The following is an 18,356-nucleotide window of genomic DNA, read 5'->3' as shown; positions in this document are numbered from 1 at the left end:
AATCAACAATATATATAAAGGATAATACATTATGACCAAGTGAGGTTTATCCTGGGAATGAAAGGTGTCACTATATCAACAGACTTTAAGAAGAAAAAGATCACACAATCATCTCAATAGACATAGAAAAGGCACTTGACAAAATTAGACCATTTATGGTTTTTAAAATGTAAGCAAAATATGAATAAAAGGAAATATCCACATCCTGATAAAGCGTATCTACAAAAAATTCTACAGCTAAGATAATTCTTCTTGGTGAAAAGACCAAATGCTGTCCTCTAAGATTAAAACGTGAGCAAGAATGTCTGCTCTTGCTAATCCTATTTAAAATCATACTGGAGTCCCACCCAGTGCAATCAGGCAAGAAAAATGAATAAAACACATACAGATTGGAAAGGAAGAAGTAAAACCGTCTCTGTTCACATCTGACTCTGTGGTCTGTGCGGAAATCTAATGGAATCTACAAAAAAGCTGCTAGAAGTAATAAGTGAGTTCAGCAAGGTTACAAGATGCCAAGTCAGTATACAGAAATCAGTTGTATGTCTATATACTCACAATGAACAATTGGAAATGGAAGGTTAAAAAATACTATTTATAATAGCACTAAAAATCATAAGAAAAACAAGTATAAGTCTAACAAAATATGTGCTAAACCCATATACTGAAAATGACAGAATGAAAGAAATCAAAGACCTAAATAAATGGGGATATGTACCACGTTCATGGATTAGAAGATTCATTATTGTGAAAATGTTGGGTTTTTTCTCAAACTGATCCATATATTCAACATAATCCCATTCAGAATCCTGGCGGGAATTTTTATTTTATTTTATTTATTTAATAATTGACAAGCTGAGTCTAAAATTTATATGTAAAGGCAGGAGAACTATAATTTTGGAAAAGAAAAAGTTGGTGGATTCACAGTAATGGACTCCATACTTACCATAAAACTAGAGTGATCAAGACAGTTTCCTTTTGTACAAAGGTACAAAGGCATTTCAATAGAAAAAGGATGGTCTTTCTCAATAAGTCATATTGGAACAGTTGGGTATCATATGCGGAAAAAAAAAAAAATGAACCTTGATGGCTTCCAGAGAAGAAGGCACATGAACTGGGTTTAAAGTCCTGGTACATTTAAATACAGGGCTGGCATAGTCCTGCCTAGTTGTAGACAGTTGATACAGCCTGTGGAATGAATACATATACTAGAAGCTGCCTCTCTGCTCTAAAAAAATTTTTTAAAGAAACTGATTCATACCTTACTCCATGTGGAAAAATTAATTCAGAACATAAACTATAAAAGTAACTAAGGACTTCCTTGGTGGCGCAGTGGTTAAGAATCCGCCTGCCAGTGCAGGGGACATGGGTTCGATCCCTGGTCTGGGAAGATCCCACATGCTGCGGAGCAACAAAGCCCGTGTGCCACAACTACTGAGCCTGCGCTCTAGAGCCCGCGAGCCACAGCTACTGAAGCCCGCGTGCCCTAGAGCCCACATACCGCAACTACTGAGCCCTCGTGCCACAACTACTGAAGCCTGCACACTCTAAGGCCCGCATGCCACGACTGCTGAGCCCGCGTGCTGCAACTACTGAAGCCTGCGTGCCTAGAGCCCGTGCTCTGCAACAAGAGAAGCCACTGCAGTGAGAAGCCCACGCACCGCAACGAAGAGTAGCCCCCACTCGCCACAACTAGAGAAAGCCTGTGTGCAGCAATGAAAACCCAACGTGGCCAAAAAAAAAAAAGTAACTAAAACTAAAGTAAGCTACAACTGTGAATCTTAAACTATAAAATGTCTAAAAGAAAACATAGAAGAAAATATTTGTGACATTGGAGTAGCCAGAAGAATGACCCATTAAAAAATTTTTTTGATAAGTTGACTTCATCAAAATTAAGAACTTTAGCTCCTAAAAAGTCACTCTTAAGAAAATGAAAAGACAAACTACAGACTAGGAAAAGTTGTTTGCAAATTACATATCTGACAAATGAATTGTATCAAAAATATATAAAGAACTCTAAAAACTCAATAATAAGAAAATAAACAACCCAATAAAAAGTGGCAAAAGACTTGAACAGACACTTTACCAGCAAAGATTTATAGACGGCAAATAAGCACACGAAACAGTGCTCAACATCACTCATTAGGGAAATGCAAATAGAAACCTCAGTGTGAGACCACAACACACCTGTTATAATGGCTAAAACAAAAAGAGGAGAAAACCTGATAATACCAGGTGCTGGTGAGAATGCAGAACAGCTGGACCTCTCAGACATCAGTGGCGAGAATGCAAAACAGTATAGGTGTAAAGGTACACTTTGGAAAAACTCAGTTTGGCAGTCTCTCATAAAGTTAAGCCTACACTTGCCATATGACACAGCAAACTCATACCCAGGTATTTACCCAAGTTTGAGAACTGTGCTGACACAAAAAGTAGGACATGACTATCTATAGCAGCTTTATTCATAATTGAATTATGAATTCATTTGAACTGGAAGCATCAGAAATGTTCTTCAACTGCGAAATGGATAAACAAGCCATTATGACTAGTACTTAGTAATAAAAAGAAAGAAATGATTGATACATGCAACAACATAGTTGAAAAATGCATTGTGCTAGGCCGAAGATAGACTCAAAAGACTTCACATCGTATGATTTCATTTATATGACATTCTAGAAAAGGCAAAACTATCGGGATGGTAAACAAATCAGTGGTTGCCTGGGGTTGGGTAGGGGTTGACTACAAAGGGGCACAGGTAATTTTGGAGGGGGTGATGGAACTGTTCTGTATCTTTTTTTTTTTTTAATTGGAGTATAGTTGATTTACAATGTTGTTTTAGTTTCAGGTGTACAGCAAAGTGAATCAGTTATACATATGCATGTATCCACTCTTTTTTTTTTTTTAGATTCTTTTCCCATATAGGCCATTACAGAGTATTGAGTAGAGTTCCCTATGCTATATGGCAGGTTCTTATTAGTTATCTATTTTATATATAGTAGTGTGTAGATGTCAGTCCCAGTCTCCCAATTTATCCCTCCCCACCCTTATCCCCTGGTAACCATAAATCTTTTTTCTACATCTGTGACCCTACTTCTGTTTTGTAAATAAGTTCATTTGTTCTATATCTTGACTGTGGTAGGTATATGAGTTTATGTTGGTCAAAGCTCATAGAACTGTACACTAAAATGGGTGGGTTTTATTATATGCAAAAAAAAAAAAAAATCTAACTGATAGTATCAGGAAAAACTTCATAGAGTGTAAGATGCCCAAGTCTTAAAAACTTTGAAGGTGTGGACATCCACCCTGTGGACAGTGGGGAGAAGCTCGTTCCAGGCAAAGGGAACAGGATTTGCAAAGACTTACAGGGAGCAAACAGTCATGTGTGTTCTGTGTACTTTGAAGTGTTTGGAAGGTCAGAAGCCTAAAGTTACACAGTGGGGGAGTTGACCAGAAGGCATTGCTGGAGAAGCAGGCTGGAGCTGAGTTGTGAAAGGCCTTATGTGTTTGGTAAAGAACGTGGACTTGGATTTTTTTTTTTTTTTTTCCCTTTAGTTGGTGTCCTACAAACTGTCTTACAGTTTGGGCTGCTGTAATAAAGTACCACAGAAATTTCTCTCTCGCAGTTCGGGGTCTGGAAGCCTGAGATCAGGCTGAGATCTGGCGGGAGGGCTGCCCTTCTGGGCTGAAGACTACTGACTCCTCATCCTGTCCTCACGTGAGCGGAGAGCAGGGAGAGGAGGCATGCTCTCTCGTGACTCTTAGAAGGGCATCAACCCCATTCATGCAGGCTCCACCCTCATGACTTCATCTCATCCTAATTACCTCCCAAAAGCCCTATCTCCTACTACCATTATATTGCGGGACAGCGTTCCCACTTCTGGGGGGACATAATCATTCAGTCTGTAACAGCTGGGAAAATGAAGGGCTTTAATCGGGGGAGGGGACTTAGTTTTCATCTGAAGCATCTCCTCTGGCAGGCCTGGGGACCACACATGGGAAGGGTGAGACCAGGTGGTGGTTTGTCACGTCGTCAGGCAGGAGGCAAACAAGTCCTGGGCCAAGACTAGAGCAGTGGACGCAGGAAGAGGGGTGGACTCAGTGGGAAATGGTGACACCCAGATGACAAAGGTGAAAGAAAGGGGCTAGATGCTAGCGGCTAGGGAGACATTGGAGTTTCTATGCTTGGAGACATCCAAGAAGAAGTGGGTTTGAGGGATGTGTAGAGATAATTTTTATCAGTTTGGATTATAGTGAGTTGCTGTATAATTTGAAAAAGTCGACTTGATTTTTCGTTGTAATACTATACGCATCCAGCCTCCAGCAGTGTACCTGAATAATGAGTAAGCTGCCACAGTAGGGTGGGAGTGACATTGGTTGGAACCCAGAAAGCCATGGCGAGGAGTCTGAGTAAGGTGACTGTGTCTGGTACCCATGGGCCCTGTCTGCCCACATCTCACTGAGCAGCTGTGGCCTCTGAATGACTCCCCGCTGTATCAGATTCGCACGTCCACTGGAGGAGGGATTCGGGGAGGACAGAGCTGCCAGACTAGGACTGGGTATGGCTTAAAGAGGAAGATCTTTCATCCTGGGGGAGGTGGCAGTAGAAGTGGAGAGCCTTTTCCATGGATGACACAGGTCACAGCACCCACAGAAATGTTCTGGGGGGAGCTGGCTTCTCTCCGAGCCCGCGTTTCAGGGAGTGTCTCATCCCCCCTTACCTGCTGCGGCTTCCTGTGTGTTCTGGGTTGGCTCCTTGCTTGCTTGTCTGGACCCTGACTGGTCCTGCCCACATGTCTTTGTTTTGCTGCGCTTTGCTAGACGCCTGGACCGTTTTTAAACCCCACCTTGATCCCTTGCGTTTCAGCCCGAGAGGAAGTTTGGCGTGGTGGTGGTTGGCATCGGCAGAGCTGGCTCCGTGCGGATCCGGGACTTGCGGAATCCACACGCTTCCTCGGCGTACCTGAACCTGATTGGCTTCGTGTCCAGGTGGCTTTGCTTTGTGCCTTGTAATTCACGGGAAGCCCGGTGAGATGGATTAGGCCTTGGGCCACGCAGCTCCTCCAGACCCAGGAGAGAGCGAGCCAGCTCCAGGGTCATTCCAGGGAACCGTGCAGGGTCAGCCCCACAAGATCACAAGTTTGGACGGGTCTGGGAACTGAAGAGTAACTAGACCTGCAGCTGGGATGTACAGTGAGTGTGACCACCCTCAGCTCCCCCGTAGAGGGGACTGCGGGCAGAGGTAGGGAAGATGAGCACAGGGCCTGACAGTTACTGAAGGGGCACAGTGAACACATGTGGGTCGGCCTGAATGAAGGCTTTAGGTGTGATACATCAGTTACCATGTAACTGTCACATCAGTTACCATGACAGCCATCCATGCAGGGCCCTGGGCTTTCCAAGCCTGACCAACTATTTGACGTAGATGTCAACCAACTTGACAGATAAAGAAGCTGAGCCACAGAGAGGTTAAGTAATTTGCTTGAGGTCACACAGCTGGAAAAATCTAAGAACTAGACGTCAGCGCAGGTCTATCTGATTCCAAAGCCCATCTTTTAAACACCATGTGTTCTTTTCCCCTTTGATAATTCTGAGCCCCGCTTTTAAGGAGTATCATTTATCTCCTGTAACTCAAAACCAAACTTTTCAGCACGTTTCTTCTTCCCTGCCCCACCCTCAGCTCCTTCCTCCACCCCGACCACTTCCTCACATACACACCATTCACCAAACTAACGCCCTGTAACATCACTTATCAATAAGTCATTGGGAACTGCAGGTAGGCCCTGTGTCGGCAGGTGATGCGGCAGAGAGCAAGTCAGGCACGTCTCTGCTTCCTAGTGCTTTAGAGAAATCAACTAAATATCAATACTTAAACAGATCGTAAGTAACTATCCTGATGGTCCACGTAGAAGTTCTTTCAAATTTTAATTTATAGAACCTGCTTTCTTCCAATTTGCCTGTCTGAAACCTGGCCCTTCCTTAAGGATTTAAAGTGGCGGCACTAAGGTGACCCAGAAGTGCTGGGAATCTGCCCTTGGTCAGTTTTCCCCTCCCAGTAAGATTCGAAGGGAGGGCTTCCCTGGTGGCACAGTGATTAAGAATTCGCCTGCCAATGCAGGGGACACAGGTTCGAGCCCTGGTCCGGGAAGATCCCACATGCCGCGGAGCAACTAAGCCCGTGCGCCACAACTACTGAGCCCGCGCACCTAGAGCCTGTGCTCTGCAGCAAAAGAAGCCACCGCAGTGGGAAGCCCGCGCACCACAACAAAGAGTAGCCCCTGCTCGCCGCAACTAGAGGAAGCCCACGGGCAGCAACAAAGACCCAACACAGCCAAAAATAAATAAATAAATTAATTAATTAATTAATTTTTAAAAAAAGATTCTAAGGGAACAGCAAGATGGGAGGCCTGACAGTACGATTAGCCGGCACCGCTCCTCCTGCCGCTCCCCTGCCTGCAGCTGGGATCGTGCACGACACGGGCTCCAGGCCGAAGTGGGGCCTCTGCTCCCCCTGCAGCCCCGCCCTTGGCAGCTGGCGCCGTGACTGCTGCAGCGGGAATGCCGAACCTACCCAGGTCCCTCGGGAGGACGGCCAGCTCACCCCCATCCCTGCTTCACCGCACCCCTGCGGTTATTACACTGTCCCCTTCTTACGTGCCCTGTTCCTCACGACCTCCCTGCTAAGTCCTATCACCTCCCCAGGAAGCCTCTCCTGAAACCCTGAAGCTTGGGGTTCCTTGCCTTCCTTGACTCTTCACCTGTACCCCCGGCACGGCATTCCTCCTGTTGGTCTCGTGTTGTTGCTATAGGTGTGTACGTGTCTTCCTCCCTCTAGCTGACTGAGCTCACTGGAAGCTGAGGACTTTAGTCCGCTCTCCACATACTCCCTACAGGGAAGGCACACAGGAGACGAGCAGGGAGCTCTGGTCAGACTGAGCCGTGTAGGTCGGTGGTCCCCACGGGAAGAAACCCGCCGTAATGTCCTTCCGCAGCCACGCTTCCCCAGATGCCCTCTGGCTGCTGCTCGGGTGGAGCTCTGAGCTGGCCCGAGCCTCCTGCCGGCTGCCGCATCTCCTGTGTGGCAGCCGCCGTTGGAGGACTGCTCCTCTCCAGCCTCCGCTCTGGGGCAGTGCGCAGACAGCCAGGGCTCTCAGCTCTCCTAAGGCAGGGGTCCTTCTGAATGTGCAGGAGCCGGAAGGCTCAGCTCCTGTCCTGCCTCTGCTGCTGGTTAGCCGTGGGGCCCCTGCCTCTCTGGGCTTTGTCAGCTCGGCTGTAAATGAGGCAGTGACACCCACCTTCCACTTGACCATCACAGGCCATGATGAACATGAAGGAGCTTGAAGTCACACGGCCGTTTGCCCCTTAAAGGTGTTAGTGTCTTGGATTTGGATTAGGTTAGGCAGTCCTGGTGTTTGGCCAAGTGCTTGAAGTTGGCAGTGACCGTGGAGATCGTGTCTCATGAGATTACAGGAGATCAGTTCTTTTTATCTTAGAGATGAAGTAATGCAAAGAGTCCCATGTCATATGGGCTGTTAGCGGTGGTGTCGGCACTCGATGCCAGGTCCCCGACTTCACCCCAGAGGCTGTGTTTCTCGCTGCGTGCTGAAAAATGCCCTGGAAGTGGGAGGCAGGAAGTTCATCGCTTCATTTCCAAAAGTCAATCACCAGGACATTGTTGGGAGATGGGGAGAAGGATGGCATTCATGTTTTCTCAGCCGATGTTTTCTCAGTTCTGCCTACTTTGAGCTCCACACTTGTCTGTTCCTCTCAAATAGACGAGAGCTGGGGAGCACTGATGGGGTGCCGCAGATTTCTTTGGAAGATGCTCTTTCCAGTCAAGAGGTTGAGGTTGCTTATATCTGCAGTGAGAGCTCCAGCCACGAGGACTACATCAGGTGGGTGTTCAAGTCCTTGCGTTGCACAGTAGCGCGGGACGATAAAAATGCCTGGGCAGGCTGACATCTAGCAAAGGGGGTCTTAATTATTGATGGGAAGAACTACATTGGATCCATGACCTTTAAAAATTGTCAAAATGTGAACTCTCACTCTGGGTTATAAATGTATAAGGACATGAAAAAAATTGTAGAACTAATATTTATTTAGTACACCATAACTTAAAACATTAGAAACATTAACAATTAAAGTATCTTATTTCTTTGTAAAAAATTTATTGAGTGTGGTTTGAACAGTGCCTGCCTTTTTCTGGTGGTTTAACTTAGCCACCTTCTTTCCTGTGCCTTGGAGAATTGCCATAGTCCTTTCAGTTTCCAACATTTTATCCTTTGCCCTTTCAACAACATGAAATCTCTGAGAAGGTCTCTAGGAGTTGCTTTAATATGAAGAGTTTTTGCCACGAGATGAGTAAGGAGATAGTGGTGGCATCAGGGTGGGGAGATCGCATTATTCGTAGAGCAGGAGAAGTGAAGTGTTCCCCCGCCCCACCTTTGAATGCAGAGCCTAGAGCCCTCCAAGCATTTGGTAGGACTGAGCCTGGCAGGAGGAGCCCCGCTCAGGACCTGGCAGTTGACAAGGCAGGGCCAGCCGCCCCCAGAATCTCAGCTTCCCTTCTGGGTCCTTAACATTAAACTACAGCTGCTTCCACCATGCCGTTCCCCAGAATCAGCTGCTCCCTGTTTATCAGGCCCACTCTAAGTGTGGCCAGAAACACCTTTCTGTGGTTCCCCTTAAACTTCTGTGGCACCAGAGGGTATGTCCTTAACAAAGTGATCACGTAATTCCCATGCTTATCAATGTTTGTTTCCTAGAATATCTAGAGAATAAAAGCCAGACTTCTGAGCACAGCACTCTGCATCCTTTACATCAGGCTCCCAGCTACTTTTAGGACCTAGTTTTCCCTCGCCCACTCCCCTGCCATGCTGAAATGCTGAAATTCACACCACGTCCCAGTGGACAAAGCCCCGTAAACACCCAAGCGCCCTGCATGTGCCGCTCAGAGTGCAACATCCCCGACCCCTGGCACCTGGAAAATGCCTGTTGATACTTCAAGACCCAGTTCAGAGCCTTAGTGAAATCTTTTCCGATTGCCTCAGGCAGAGCTGGCTGCCGTGGGTTTTTATTTATAGCTGTCATGTGGTACTAGGCAATTTCCCTGCTAACATGGCTGTATTTCTCCTCCAGAGTAACTGGTACATAGTAGCTGGTTGAATACGTGAGTAGACGAATGGGTGAGTGTTCTAATGAACACATGACTAGAAAGCCTTTCTCTTACTGCTTAGTAGAAAATCACGTGAGCTGCAGTTCATCCTCCTCATCCTCTGGCCCTGACTCTCACCCGTGTTTCGTCATGACACATTTACATGGAGATTTCCGTGCATTTATAACATTCTGTTCTCTGTCATGCGGGGCACTTAAGTGACGTTTAATTGAAGTGCATTTTCTCTGTATTTATCCCTTTTTTTCCAAAGACAGTTCCTAAACGCTGGCAAGCACGTCCTTGTGGAATACCCCATGACACTGTCTTGGGCAGCAGCTAAGGAACTGTGGGCACTGGCTGAGCAGAAAGGTGACGTATGTTCTGTGCATCTAGAGCACAGACCCTCTTCCTAAGAATTCCTGCCTCTAAGATTTCTGTGGTACCATCTTTATGCCTTTAAAACTTAACCCCATGTCAGATATGTTACTGGTCCCATGGGCTCCCACACCGCCACCCCACACCCCATACTGTAGGCACGTATAGGGGGCGTGTGTGGAGGGCCCACAGGGCAGAGGGATGGGTGGGAATTTGCAAACTTTTGTTCAAGACTTAGCTTCTTTTACTCTAATGAAAAGTATGAATTAGCTTCCACCTATGCTAGTGTTATAGATTATATATTATTAACATTTATATATTATTTTATATAATAATATATATAATTATATTTCATTTTGGTTTTATTCATGTGATATTTGTATTGCTAATGGAAAAATGCCCAGATCAGGGTAATTGATTGTCTTATGTGCATAGTTTGTAGTTTTCATTGTTTCTCAAGAGGAACACTGTTTATTAAATATTTATTATATGCCAGGAACTTGAAAACTCTGCTAAACACTTCATATGTTATTTTGCTTAATTCTCTTAGAAATCGTTGGAGGTAGGTATTTTCTCTAGCTTATGTATAGGAATCCATGACTCAGAGAAGTTAAAAAATTGTGCCAGAAATGGGGTATAACCTTTAAAAATTACGAATCTCTATATTGTATACCTGTAACTTATGTAATATTGTACATCTACTATACTTCAAAAAAAATTTTTTGTGCCAGATCACAAAGCTAGCAATATGACCACTAAATGGGAGATGGAGATTAAGTTTCAATCTCTCTGGGCTCTGAAGTCCACATTCATTCCTCTGAGCCATGCCGCCCTCCAGAGATTTTTCTGTTTTTATGGTAACTGGACAAGTCCCTCTACGGGGGGCAATTAGAACTAACTAGAATGTTTAGGGATTAATGGAGCTAGTTAAATGAAATTTAAGTCAAAAACTCTCTCTGTTTCAACATTTGCTATTTTAAATCTTTAAAATATGAACAAAGTATGGTGAATGAAAATCACCAAAGAAAGGACCTTGTCCTTTATCACCAGTGTAGACAGATCACACTACTGAAACTCTTGATTGCCTTTCTCTAGTACTAGGCCTTGCTGCTGGAGGACAGAGCCCATCTTCCCTCTCTGTAGCCCCAGCAGCTAAAGCTAAACACTGCCCAGAACTTAGTAGGCCTTCAGTAGATGTTTGTCGAATGAAAAGATGGATGAATGACTACTGATATGAACAAGAGGTTGGGGAGCTCTGGGGCCATCACCTTTGTATAGTATTTCTCATGGCACAAACGTCCCTGGACAGAGTACAAGATGCCAAAGATTTCTTGCTAATTGCAAAGGAAAAAAATGTCCTTTTACAACGAAGAGCTCTACTGTTACCATCCTAACCAAGTGATTGCTAATATGGGTAAGTATGACATCACAAGCCGTCTGGTGGAATGTGCGTAGCATCAATCCTGTAACTGAGATTTTAACCAAACTTCTCACTTCACAAGAAATACAGGGATGAAGGAACAAATTAAATGACAGCAAAAAAGATTACGTGAACTAGAACGTGGAACACTTTACAAGATAACAGACTAAGTGTCTTCAGGAAGATAATGTCCTGTGCATAGTGACTTCCTTCCAAAGAGCACAAGATGGAAAGAAGGGGAAAAAGAGTTAACTCTACACTAGAGAAACCAAACACTACCCCGCAGCCAGATGATTGAGGTCAGTGTGAACAATGATGAGTTATGTTAATAGGATGTACTTGTTGACTGAAAACAAGTAGACTGCCACTTATTTCTCCAGCAAAGATGAGTTTATTCAGAATCAGCAGAGAATTATAATTCAAGGTCTGCAACCGTGGCGAGCCACGTGCAAATCCCTGCACAGCAAGGGCAGGAGAACACTTTTATAGGGAAAAGGAAGTTTGTGGGGGGAATAGTAAGCAAAGAGTCCGTGGCTTTTCATTGGCTGAGTCCTTGCCAGGACAGAAGAGGAGTCGTCTTCTTCCTGTGGGGCTCTACTATCATCGCAGGGTATGGGAGCTCCCTGTTCTGGTCTGCCAACTCTATTTAATGGAGTTTCTGTTTATTAATGTCTTATGTACGCTCAATATAATGTGATGACAATGGCCCATTACTTCTGTAGTTTTCCTGTCCAAAACACGTAACCCCAGTCTAACCATGAGAAAAACATGAGAAAAATCCCAGCTGAGGGGCATTCTACAAAATACCTAAACAATACTCTTCAGAACTATCAAGGTCATTAAAAAACAAGGAAATTTTGAGAAACTTTCTAACCTAAGAAGGACCTCAGAAGACATGATGACTAAATGTAAATGAAACACAAAGAGCACATTAGGTTAAAACTATAGAAAACGGAATCAAATATGGACTTACTGTTTTAAAAATGAGAAACAACATATTGTTATATTGGAGCCTGGTATTAGCTCCTTAAGCAAGCAGAATCTGGATGGCTTGCTTACAGATCATGAATGGCTTTGAAAAAGAGAAAAGCCCTTAACACCAAGAGTGACCTTTGTTCTCTAGGCAAGTATTCATAACTCATACTAGAATATTCATTAAGCAGCGTTTACATGATACTTATCACTGTGTACGAGATACTGTCCTTGATAATAGGGGATAACAAAAAGATGACCCTTGCCCTTGAGGAGCCCACAGTGTCAAATGTTCACAGCTAGCAGTATTAACTTAACCTGCTGAAAGTGAATTGAAACAGTAATTATAGCAATTACACTGTAGCACAGGAAGGAATAATCTTATTCAATTCAGCATACCTAATGTTATATCATTTTGGACGGCAAGAGTTACGGATAATTTGGGAGTGATGTCAGCAAGGTGGTGGAATAAGAAGCCTCAGAAGAACCTCATTCCCCACAGAGACACCAACTTAACAACAATATACAGACCAAAATACCTTAGCAAGTACTCCAGAAGTCAATTAAGTGGTTGCAGTACCCCCAGGCAAGCACAGAGCCAAGAAGAGCTGCATTGAAGTGGGTAAGAAAATTCATTGCATTTGCTCACCATAGCCCTTCCCCTTCTAATTCTTAGATTAGAAGAATCTAAGGGGGGGAAAGGAAAGAGTGGAACATGTGTCCAATGTTCTGGCTTTTCAAGGGCTGCTTGAAGGACTGATTTCTGTCTCTCCTGACTGGGAATGCTGAAGGAAACAGTAGTAGACACTGGATGCCAGGGTCAGGGCAGCTAAGAATGAAGTGAGCACTGTAGTTTGTTATAGCACCAGGGAGACTGCAGTACTTTGAACAGACACCACAGGGAGCAAGAGATTACAGGTTCTTGAGAACAGGGGCAAGCCTCTTTAACTTGGAAATTACATGTGCAAGCCCAAAGAAGATACATCTCCAGAAAAGGTTTGAGTGGCCTCCAGAATTTCTGGCCTGGCTGATTGGTGAAGGTCTTCCCCTGTACAAAGCAAGTCTATAAAGACTGGGAGAGGTGGCTGTTTTTTCAAATACTCAAATCTCAATACAAGCATATCTTGGAGATATTGCGGGTTCAGTTCCAGACCACAGCAATAAATTGAATATTGCAGTAAAGTGAGTCAAATGAATTTTTTGGTTTTCCAGTGCATATAAAAGTCATGTTTACACTGTACTATAGTCTATTAAGTGTGCAATATCATTATGTTAAAAAACAATGTACATCTGGAGGTTGTGCTCCGCAACAAGAGAGGCCGCGATAGTGAGAGGCCCGCGCACCACGATGAAGAGTGGCCCCCGCTTGCCACAACTAGAGAAAGCCCTTGCACAGAAACAAAGACCCAACACAGCCAAAAATAAATAAATAAATAATAAAAATAAAGGAATTCCTTTAAAAAAAAAAACAATGTACATACCTTAATTTTAAAGTACTTTATTATTTAAAAATGCTAACCATCATCTGACAAGGCAGGGTTGTCACAAACCTTCAATTAGTAAAAAATGCAGTATCTGCACAGTGCAATAAAGCGAAGTGCAGTAAAACGAGGTTTGCCTGTAAATGATCACAAGGAATACAAAGAAACAGGGAAATATAGCCCACTCAAAGGAATGAAATAAATCTGCAGAAACAAACCTTGAAGAAATGTAGATCCAAGAATTACCAAAATAACTGTCTAAAAGTTGCTCAGTCAGCTAAAACAAAACATAGACAAGTAAATGAAATCAGGAAAACAGTGCATGAACAAAATGAAAATATATCAACAAAGAAATGTAAACTATAAAAAAGAACCAAACAAATTCTGGAGCTGAAGAATAAAATAACTGAGTTGAAAAATTCACAAGAAGGGTTCAACAGCAAATTTGATCAAGCAGAAGAAAGAACTGGCAAACTTGAAGGTGGGTCATTTGAAATTTGAGTCAAAGGAGCAAAAAAAAAAAAAGAATGAAGAAAAGTGAAAAAGGGACCTCCCTGGTAGTCCAGTGGTTAAGACTCCACACTTCCACTGCAGGGGGCGCAGGTTCGATCCCTGGTTGGGGAAACTAAAATCCCGCATGCCACGTGGCGTGGCCAAAAACAAAATGAAGAAAACTTAAGGGACTTAAAGGACACCATCAAGCAGATCATTATATGCATTATGCAAGTCAGAGAAGGAGACGAGAGAGAGAAAAGGATAGAGAGCTTACGTGAAGAAAGTATGGCCGAAAACTTCCTAAATTTGGGGGAGGAAATTCAAGACAATGAACTCCAACTAGAATAAATCCAGAGACCCACACCAAGACACATTGTTATAATGACAACCTGGAATAGAAAGAAACTACCTCATCATAATAAAGGCCATATATTAAAAGTCCACAGCTGATATCATACTAAATGGTAAAACACTGAAAGCTTTTCCTCCAAGATCAGGAAACAAGATAAGGATGACCACTTTCAGCACTTCTATTCAACATAGTATTGGAAGTTGCAGCCAGAGCAGGTAGGCAAGAAAAAGAATACCAGGCATCTAAATTAGAAAGTATAATACCCCAAAACAAAAACAAATTTTAAAAAGTTACATATAATTTGGACATATCACTAGAGTTTAAATATTTAATGTAAAGGAGAAACATTTTAAGATGTATTAAAAGCTCTCCACAGGAAGAGGAAATAAATTTATGTTGTATTGCTTCTGTTGGTAGGGGGCAGAATTATAGATGGAGAGCTCATCTTCATATAAGAAAGAGTTTTCTAAGAACCGTAACTGTTCTGACATATTTACCCAGGATGCCATAGAAAACAGTCCCAACATTGGTTATCATATAGCTGGCTAGCGCTTGGTTAAGGGTACTTTTTGCATTTTCAAATATCAGAAGTGGAATGGAAAATCATATTTTTGTTTTCATGGACACATGTAAAATGAATCACTGTTGGCTCAGGGCAGTGCATGGCCTGCTGTTCCTCTGTTTCTTCTCAGAATCAGTGTTTCTCCAGCCCCATCTGTCACCCCACCAATCAGATGGGATAGCTTGCCAAGTTTGACACATTTAATAACAAGTGAGACAACTTTTTCTAGCATTTGTATCAATGGTTAAACTGGTTACAAAGGAAGACCTCTATGACACAAGAAGTTCTGAGAAATGTCTTATTTCTTTTACAAAAGCAGCTCTGAATAGGCCAACACCAAAGCCATTGAAGAAACTGAATAATAATTCTGGTACTCATCTCACTAAATTAATTACCTTAATAAGTCCTTATCCTTTTGTAAATTGAGATATAATTTCCTTATGATAAATTCAGAGATTTTAAGTACAGAGTTAAATGAATTTGGACAGAGTATATACCCATGTAATTATTACTCCAGCCAAGATACAGAACATTTTTATTACTCCACAAAGTTCCCTAGTGCCCCTTTCCTGTCGGTGACTTGTCCCCTCAGTGACATCGATTACCTACTACCAGACTTCCCTTCAGATTATCTCTCAGCTAGGATCTGAGACCGTTCCTGTATTGCTGAATCATCAGTATAAACACCATGTCACATATATGCAAGGAAAAAAAAAAGCAAATGAAACAAAATGGTAACAGAGATTAGCTAGTAGAATTCTGGGCGGTTTTATTTTTTTCTTTATATTCTTCCACATTTTCTCAATTTTCTTCAATGACATGAATTTATGTTTACACTTTAAAACTAAAAATAAATATAATTTTGTTTCTACCATATGATCACAACCATGAAAAATAATTCACAGCAGAATGACAAGAAAGAAGGAAATATACCAATATATCTTAGTAGTGGTTCTTTCTGGTAAATAGGATCATGGGTATTTTTGTTTCTTCTAATTTTCCCCCCAAATTTAAAAACACTTATTTATTACTTCTGAGATACACAAAACACCCTATTTCAAAAGATGAGGCCAGAAATGTTTCTTTGAGAATTTCATAATATACTGCTTATGTCAGAAAGCTGCTGAAATCATGTTTGAGGAAATAAATGAGTCGAGAATTCAAGTCTATTAATTGCAAGTTGCCTTTTCATTTTCTCCCAAGAAGTTATATCTTATTTCATAATCCATGACTGTTTCTGGCTTGCTGTCATATTTTTGGTGCTATAACTATTTATTTGGTTTGGTTTTTTTTTTTTTTGAAGATTATGTTGAAATAACCTCAAACTTATAGAAGAGTTGTGAATACAGTACAGAGAACTCTTTTTTCCTTGAGAATCATTTGAGAGTAAATTGCCAACCTCGTCCTCCAATAATTTCATGCATATATCCTGCAAATAAAAACAGTCTCTAGATAACCACATACAACCGTCAAAATCAGGAACTGTTACCAAGACACATTTTAACCAAGCTCACAAAAATCAAAGACAAAGAGAGAACTTTGAAAGCAGTGAGAGGAAAAAGACTCATCACACACAAGGGAATCCTGATAAGGCTGTAATCAGATTCTTCAGAAATCTTGCAGGCCAGGAGAGAGTAGGCTGATACATTCAACGTGCTCAAATTGTTCTTCAGAAATGAAGGAGAAATAAAGACTTTCCCGGACAAATAAAAGGAGAAATAATTTATCGCCACTGGACCTGCCTGAGAGGATGTTAACTAGTAACATGAAAATATATGAGAGTGTGAAATTCAGTGCTAAATGTAAATACTAGGTTGGCCAAAATGTTCATTCGGGTTTTCTGTAACATCTTATGGAAAAACCCAAACAAACTTTTTTGGCCAACCCAATAGATAGTCAAATTCAAAATACTCTATTACTGCAATGGTGGTGTGTAGATCACTTTGAACTCTAGTATATAGGTTAAAAGACAAAAGTATTAAAAGTATAGCTACAATATTTTGTTAATGGATACACAAGATTAAAATACATAAATTGGGACACCAATAACATAACTCGTTGGGGGGAGGCAAGTAAATATGTAGAATTTTTAAATGCAATTGAAGTTACGTTATTGTCAGCTTAAAATGGACTGTTATAACTATAAGATGTATTACAAAAGCCTCATGGTACTGTTAGTACCACCAAGGAAAAAAATGATAAAGAGAAAAGAATCAAAGGATACCATGACCAAAAACCATCAACTCATAAAGAAAGACAGTGAGGGACTTCCCTGGTGGCGCAGTGGTTGAGAATCCACCTGCCAATGCAGGGAACACGGGTTTGAGCCCTGGTCTGGGAAGATCCCACATGCCATGGAGCAACTAAGCCCGTGTGCCACAACTACTGAGCTTGTGCTCTGGAGCCTGTGAGCCACAACTGCTGAGCCCATGTGCCACAACTACTGAAGCCCATGCATCTAGAGCCTGTGCTCTACAACAGAAGCCACCGCAATGAGAAGTCTGTGCACTGCAACAAAGAGTAGCCCCTGCTCGTCGCAACTAGAGAAAGCCCGTGCGCAGCAACGAAAACCCAGTGCAGCCAAAAATAAATAATTAAAAAATAAATAAAAAGAAAGACAGTGAGAGGAAGAAAGGAACTATAAAACAATCAGAAAGCAGGTAACAAAATGGCAATAAGTTCTTACCTATCAATAATTACTCTAAATGTAAATAGTTTAAATTCTCCAATTAAAAGACAAAGGTAGCTCAATTCATAAATAAGACCCAACTATATGCTGCCTACAGAAGACTCACTTATGCTTTAAGGACACTCATAGGCCAGAAGTGGAGGGATGAAAAAATATTCCATGTGGATGGAAAAATACTCTGTGCAAATGGAAACCAAAAGAGAGCAGGTGTAGCATATTACACAAAATAGACTTAAAGTCAAAAGCTGTAACAAGAGAAAAAGAAGGTCATTATATACTAAAGGGATCAATTCCTTAAGAGGATATAAAAATTGTAAATATGTATGCTCCCAATATTGGAGTACCTAAACAGATCTGAAGATAAAAATAGGCAGCAATGCAATAATAGTAGGGGACTTCAATACCCTGGTCTCAACAATGGATAAAATATCCAGACAGAGATACATTATGAACTAATGAATTTGAACTACACTTTAGACCAAGTTGCCTTACAGACGTATACAGAACATTCCAACCAATAGTAACAGAACACACATTATTCTCAAGTGCACATGGAACATTCTCCAGGATGCATCATATGTTAGGTCAGAAAACAAATTTAATAAGATTAAAATCTTATTAAGTATCTTTTCTGACTACATGGTATAAAATTAGAAGTCAGTAATGGGAGGAAAGCTGAAAAATTCACCTATATATGGATTAAACAACACATCCTGAAAAAACAATGGATCAGGGGTAAATGTTTTAAAAATTTTGAGGTGAATGAAAATAGAAACACAAATACAGAAATTGATGGGATTCAGCAAAAGCATTTCTAAGAGAGTAGTTTACAGTGATAAACACCTACATTAAGAAAAAAGAA

General features: G+C 42.0%; 2 protein-coding genes across 3 annotated transcripts in view; one reads left to right on the top strand and one right to left on the bottom strand.

The window, feature by feature from the left end:
* Positions 1–18,356, bottom strand: part of LOC133096744 (cytochrome c oxidase assembly factor 1 homolog) — a 194,063-nt gene that overhangs the window by 154,158 nt on the left and 21,549 nt on the right. The window lies entirely within an intron of this gene.
* The window catches only part of BLVRA (biliverdin reductase A), a 57,441-nt gene that overhangs the window by 29,176 nt on the left and 9,909 nt on the right, over positions 1–18,356 (top strand). For both annotated transcript variants that reach the window (XM_061198403.1, XM_061198404.1), the window contains exons 3-5: positions 4,862–4,983; positions 7,770–7,889; positions 9,420–9,517. In XM_061198403.1, coding sequence (XP_061054386.1) covers positions 4,862–4,983; positions 7,770–7,889; positions 9,420–9,517 — 340 coding nt within the window. The remainder of the gene's footprint in view (positions 1–4,861; positions 4,984–7,769; positions 7,890–9,419; positions 9,518–18,356) is intronic.

This window comes from Eubalaena glacialis, chromosome 8, assembly GCF_028564815.1.
Source record: "Eubalaena glacialis isolate mEubGla1 chromosome 8, mEubGla1.1.hap2.+ XY, whole genome shotgun sequence".
Lineage (NCBI taxonomy): Eukaryota > Metazoa > Chordata > Mammalia > Artiodactyla > Balaenidae > Eubalaena > Eubalaena glacialis.
This window is presented reverse-complemented; position numbering and strand designations above follow the sequence as displayed.